General features: G+C 57.3%; 1 protein-coding gene across 1 annotated transcript in view; it reads left to right on the forward strand.

Moving 5' to 3' along the window:
• The window catches only part of LOC102762614 (chromosome unknown open reading frame, human C21orf33), a gene marked incomplete at its 5' end in the record, with an annotated part of 28,062 nt that extends 22,011 nt beyond the window's left edge, over positions 1–6,051 (forward strand). The window contains 3 exons of the mRNA XM_006759006.2: positions 3,314–3,406; positions 4,531–4,687; positions 5,504–6,051. Coding sequence (XP_006759069.1) covers positions 3,314–3,406; positions 4,531–4,687; positions 5,504–5,632 — 379 coding nt within the window. The remainder of the gene's footprint in view (positions 1–3,313; positions 3,407–4,530; positions 4,688–5,503) is intronic.
• Between the last annotated feature and the right edge of the window lie 90 nt (positions 6,052–6,141).

Here is a 6,141-nt window from a genome sequence, read left to right on the forward strand (position 1 = left end):
CCAACTTCCCCACCGCCGCCCTGCCCATCAGTTCCACATAAATGCTGTCTTCTTCAGACACTTGGGGTCTGCCTTCCTGGGGGCCCCTGACTGATGCAGGAGGCTCCAGAAGGCCCAGGTGGGCTGGAAGTGCTGATCTGAAGGGTCCAGCAGACGTCTACGTTCCTGTAGCTTTAACTGCCTTTTCTGCGTATTGACGTGACATTCACGTGTGAGCATGCTCCCCGGGGCTGAGAAAACGCGGCCTCTTGTCTGTGGCTCCTACCTGCCATTCTCCCGTCTGCGCTGAACCTTATCTTGGCTTCTTTGTGCTCTTTCGCAGGAACGTTCTGGCTGAGTCAGCAAGGATCGCCCGTGGCAAGATCACTGACCTGGCCCAGCTAAGTGCAGCCAACCATGATGCCGCCATCTTTCCTGGGGGCTTTGGAGCTGCCAAAAACCTGTGAGTGTTTGAGCTTGGGGCCTTGTGCTTTTTGCCTGGAGCAGTAGATGGGGACCAGGTGGCGACATGAGCCACTGCTGAGGTCTCGGGTCCAAACGATGCAAGTAGCTGCTCTGACAGAACCAATGCAGGATGGGCTCAGGTCACATTTTGGCAAGACTTGAATTTTCCTCGACCTGCTCCTTTCCGAGCCCTCCTGGCACCTAGCCGCTGTTGTGGGTGTGACTTCTCTGACCTAACCTCTGTGCAGGTGTCTGTTCCTGCAGGCGCCCACGCTCCTGTGGGCCGTGTGGCTCAGAAAAGTGTTTTTTTTTCTGGTCACCTGACTGTCCTGACTGGAGCCCTTGGGTCGTTGCCACGGCAGCTGCCTGGGAGCCTGGGAGGCCGTCACAATGACGTCCTTGGGGTTTCAGGTCCTCTTTCTCTTCCCTCCTTCCTTGTTTCTGAGTTTCATGGAAATTGTCTGCACTGGCCTCTGTCCCAGGACCTGTCTCCTGTGGTGCGCAGGGGGGTTCACGTCACAGCTGTGTGAACACGCAGTGTAGTGTGTGTGACACCCTGACTCTGTGCGTTTGATGGAAACAGCAGATCAGCATATAGGCCCCGGACGGAGCATTTTTCTGTGTCACTTAGAAGAACGTTCCTTCCCAAGCCCGGGGTCTGTGATGAAACCACCTAACTGTGACCGCAGGCAGCCAGCCCAGGGCTTGCCTTCCCGCTGACTAGCTCATTCCTGGGGCTCTGCAGCTGCCTTGCTCCCCACCCTCGGCTGACAGCGCTTGCCCGTGTAGCGCTCCAGGAATCACCACTTCCTCTGGTTGCTCTCTCCTCGTCCCCTTAGCTCCTGGACTGAGTGGGTGCTGCTCTCCCACAGCCCTTCCAGGCCCACCCCTTTGGGTCCTCGCCGTGCTGTTCACACCTCCTTTTGCAGGTGTCTACCTAGGTGCTCCCTCCTAGGTGCTCCCTCCTATGTGACTTTCTGGGTGCTGTTGGGTCTGGCCTGATCGCTGGGCCCAGTGGTCCTTTGTGTACTCCTTCATGGAGTCTCCGCCTCCCTCCTGCGGCCCCTTCCCATTCTCCCCATGAATTGCATTCACATGTTGCCTCGCTGCCGTCATGTTTGGACTGCAAACCTCCCCCTACCGGCCCACATTCCCGGCTGCCTGTCCCAGAGTCCTGTGGGAACATCTTGCTGATCTTGAGAGCTGACTCCCTCACCTGTACTCACCTGTCATCAGAGTCAGCGAGAGGGGAGATGGGGCAGGGGAACCTTCAAGCCTCAGCCAGGGTCCTTGCTCATTATCCCCCACCACGCTGTTGGGACAGTTGACCCCTATGCTGGCTCTGTCCGTCTGGGCGTACTGCACCCAGAAGTGATGGGCAGAGGTGGTATGTCCCCTAAAGTCTGACTCTGCTCAAGGCCACTCCTGATGCCTCCAGATCCAGCCCCTGCAAGGCTGCTTTTCTGCCGGGAGGAAGCCCTGTCCCTGCCCCACACCCACTCCCTGTCCCCAGAACCAGCCATTCAAGTGGCTTCCCCATGTCGCCCTCTTCACGAGCTTCCTGGTAGGAGATGGCAGAGAACTGTCTGGATCAGCAAGGCTTGTCACTGCGACAGGACCAGGATTTCCTTCTCAGGAATGTGAGCTGGCTTCACAAACCACTGGCCTTCCCTCTGACCGTTAGCACCACCCCTGGGCGTGTCCCCAGCACGGCTGACACCATACCTGGTTGGCTTAGGAGCTCAGACAGGAGGTGCACCTGGTTCTTGGTGTGTCTGTGTCTCGGTGTTAAGGGGGTTTTGGGGTACCTTGGGCCAGCATGCACTTCTGGCGGTGGCCCCATGCTTTCCTGCCTTCCCAGAAGAAAGGCCACTCCTACATCAGCGGTTTCCTACGCGGTGGCTGCTGTGGTCATTTGGGTGCAGCACGTGGCAGCAGGCGAGTTCAGTGGTGACAGAAGTCACTCGGTTCCTCCTGGTGGGACCCCGGCCCCCTCCCTGGCACTGTTACTAGCTTTTGTGTGTATTTCCTGAGATGTTCACATATGTGGTTGTGTTAAAATTCTAACCAGATGGTAGCCTCGTAACTGTGTGGCTTATTGGTCCGTTAATAGTCTAACAGCTGCAAACATCCCACTGGGTGGATGACCCGACTTTGGTAGGTGCTCATGATGTCCAGTCCTCTTTTCTTCTAACAGTGTTTTGGCGGCACAGGTGACATGCATATTTTAAATGATGCATTTTGACGTGTCAGGAGAGTGACCACCCGTCAGTCCTTTGTGCCAACGCCATGCAGGTGTGTAGGATGGAGGAGTGGGACCCACAGACGGAACACAGGGAAGCCCAGCGTGTGGCTCTTGGCAAAGAGGGTGCACTTTGAAATTCGACAGGTCTCTCCTGGTTGCCTTCCATAGAGATGGCACAGGCAGGGCACACCCACCACCTGGGAGGGCAGCCTATTCCAGACCCTGACCCACTCCTGCTCTGCAGAAAAAGACGGTGTCTTGTTTAATTTGCATTCCTTTCCCTTGCTAGTCAGGTGGAGCACCTGTCACTGGCTTTAGGCCAGTGCAGACCTCCGAGCACCAGGTGGTGTGGCTCGCAGTCCGAGGCTTCAGCTAGCTCTGGGTCTGCTTTTCCCACCTCACCTCTGCTGCCCCACTTCCCTCCTTCCACTTTCCATACTGTTTTCTCTTTAAAAACAAAACAAACAAAAATATACAGTGATAATGAGAGGTCACGTGTGTACATGTGCACACTCACAGGCTAATCATTTCCATTGCTGAGGAATCCATGGAACCACGTGTCGGATCTCAGTGCGGCAAATAGCCAGGGGCTCTGAGATGTAAGGCAGCCTGTTCTCACTGCAGGAGCACATTCGCCGTGGACGGCAAAGACTGCAAAGTCAACAAAGACGTGGAGCGCGTCCTGAAGGACTTCCACAAGGCGGGGAAGCCCATCGGGTAGGTTCTGCTGGCCCAGGAGCAGGCCTGGGGGCAGGAGGGCCTCTGGTGCCTGGCGGTGGTGGGGAGGGCAGGGGGCCTGGACCGGGGGCTCGTAACTGGGCGCTGCCACTCTGAGCTGCATGGTCTTGAAAACTTGGCCCGTTTCCTCGTTTTATCTGAGGGATTTCACAGGTGCCTTCCAGCTCTGAAAATTCTGTAGTCTTGTGGTTACATTAGTTTCTCCTGATGACTTAACAGGAAGGAGAAGGGGTGATTGTCAGGTTCCAGAATGTTCCCCCGTCAGTCCTTCCCTGACCACCATCCTTTCCCAGCATCCCTGCCCCTTGCCTGGCCGCCATCCGCCCTCCTGTCCTTGCTCAGCTAGTTAGCCCTTGTCTTCCACTCTCACTGCTGCTGTGCGCACTGTTCCTGCCACCATGTCATCCTCAACTGCCCTCTTCCTTGTGGAGCCTAAATCCCGAGGCCGGCCGCACACTAGGGTCCCCTTCTCTGCACCCCGAAACTCATCAGCACAACTATGGCTCATGTCACAGCCCCTGGTCCTTGGTCTTGACGGCAGGTGAGGCTGGCCATACCTGCAACCAGGAGGGGCGCCGAAACGTGTGATGGCGACCCAGTTATAAGACCTGATTTCATCAGACTTTCGTGTCCACAGTGTCCCAGTGGCTGCTTCTCACTCCTGCTGCGTGGTTTGTCCGCGTCAGTGAGCCGGAGCGCGAGCATCTCCCGCCTTTGGAGCCGGCCACTGGGAGACGGCTTGGCAGGAGCACAGTGCACACACTACGAACAAATTCGCGGGATGCAAACCTGAGGCCGCTCCTGGCTCCCATGGGTGCTGCTTGCTACCGCGTTACTGGTGAACCTAAAAAGAGCAGCTTATGTTACCCCTTCATCCCAGTGGGAGACAGGCTGCTCAGGAGAGTCCCCGCCGACAGCGGCCGTCCCGCAGCCCTGCAGCACCACCAGTGCCAGCCTAGGGTGCAAGCCTGGGGGCGGTCTGCATGTGCCGCCTGCCCACCTCCTAGACTGGACCTGTGAGCAGGCTGATGCCATCCACGCTGCACATCTCCCCTCAGCTGCAGAGGCTCCGCCTCCCTGACTCTGTCTCCTTCGCCTTTCAGCTTGTGCTGCATCGCTCCTGTCCTCGCGGCCAAAGTGCTCCCTGGCGTCGAGGTCACCGTGGGCCACGAGCAGGAGGAAGGTGGCAAGTGGCCTTATGCCGGGACCGCGGAAGCCATCAAAGCCATGGGTGCCAAGCACTGTGTGAAGGGAGTGACCATATCCTTTCCAGCAGCTGGGGACCCATGTGGCGAGGGGTCTCCCTCTTCTGTGGCTGGGCAAGCGATGTCTCCAGCCAGAAACTGTGCCGAGCACCGTGGGCGTAGAGAGCCTCGGGCAAAGGCGGGTCCCGCCCCGGGTCTGCACCTGGACCTGGAGGATGTCCTGGAGATGACCACGTCACCTCTGGGCGCCTGCCTGTGCTGAAGGTGGCTTCATCCTTAGTGTCTTTATGAGCAGTGAGTTTCAGGTGTCCCCCGCCCCCATCCCCCAGCGCAGAGCAGCCAGCAGACCCGTGGCCGGTCGGAAGGAGCCCGGCTGGCCCGGGGTTCTGTGTAGTCCAGGGCAGATGGGGCGAGGCCAGTTCTGTCACCTCCAGGGTCTGCGTGAGCTGGGTGGGGAGGTGGGTCCCAGGTGGAATTGGCCTCTGCTCTGCTGTTGCTGGCACGCAGGTGAGTGCTCTTAGTCTTCTTGATCTGAAAAGCGGAGGTGCTACTGCCGCCTTCAGGGTTGTGGGTACCAAGGGGCACTCTGCTGTACAGAGTCATGAGGCCGACATGGTCGCTGAGGTGCAAGCTGCCTTCTTCCTCTTGGGAGCGTGCTGGTCACGTTCTCGTGTAGTTCAGCCGCACAGATTGTGCAGAAGTGGCCCTGCCAGCAGATTCCTCTGGGAAGAATGTCCCCCCACACCCCAGTCACCTTGGGAAGGACGGGACACTTGTTCTGAGGGCAGCTGGGAGCAGTGGCCGGGACGTGCTTTGCGCCTAAAACTTCCCCTCATCCTTACTGGATAGTGTTTCCCTAACTTCTGTCCACGAAGCTCACGTGGACCAGAAAAACAAGGTGGTCACGACCCCAGCCTTCATGTGTGAGACGGCGCTCCACCACATCCACGACGGGATCGGGGCCATGGTGACGAAGGTGCTGGAGCTTGCCAGGAAGTGAGCCGCCAGCTCTGGCTTCGCCTCTTCCACCAGGCGGAGCTGGCGGCCTGTTGTCCTGTCCAGCTTGGAATATGACACACGGGGTCGGATAATTGGGGTGAGAGTCGTCATCAGCTCTGCTCAGCTCACCTTCCTTCCAAGAGCGGAGCGAGGCAGAGCCCACGCCCTGGAGAGGTGGCTGGAGTCCCCCGCCTGTAGGAGTAGCAACTGGACACCTAGTGCCTCCCAGAATGACAGTCAGCTTTCTCACGAAGCCAGTCAGGTAGAGGTATTGTCTAACCTCAGGTTTGCCTGGCTTCAGAATACTTAGTGTTTGGAAAGGAAAATAATTTTAAGTTTATAAATGTAATAATCAGAAAACCTGAAACATGGTTATTAACAATTAAAGATTCTCTAATCTGGAGTAAACATGGACTCATTGAAATGTTGTTGGGATTTCTGTGGCAGGCAGCCGCGTGTCAGGTCTTCTGAAATGGGCAAATGAGGAATGTAAATGAGGGTTTTTAATTA

Source organism: Myotis davidii, unplaced genomic scaffold (genome assembly GCF_000327345.1).
Source record: "Myotis davidii unplaced genomic scaffold, ASM32734v1 scaffold1476, whole genome shotgun sequence".
In the NCBI taxonomy this organism is placed as follows: domain Eukaryota; kingdom Metazoa; phylum Chordata; class Mammalia; order Chiroptera; family Vespertilionidae; genus Myotis; species Myotis davidii.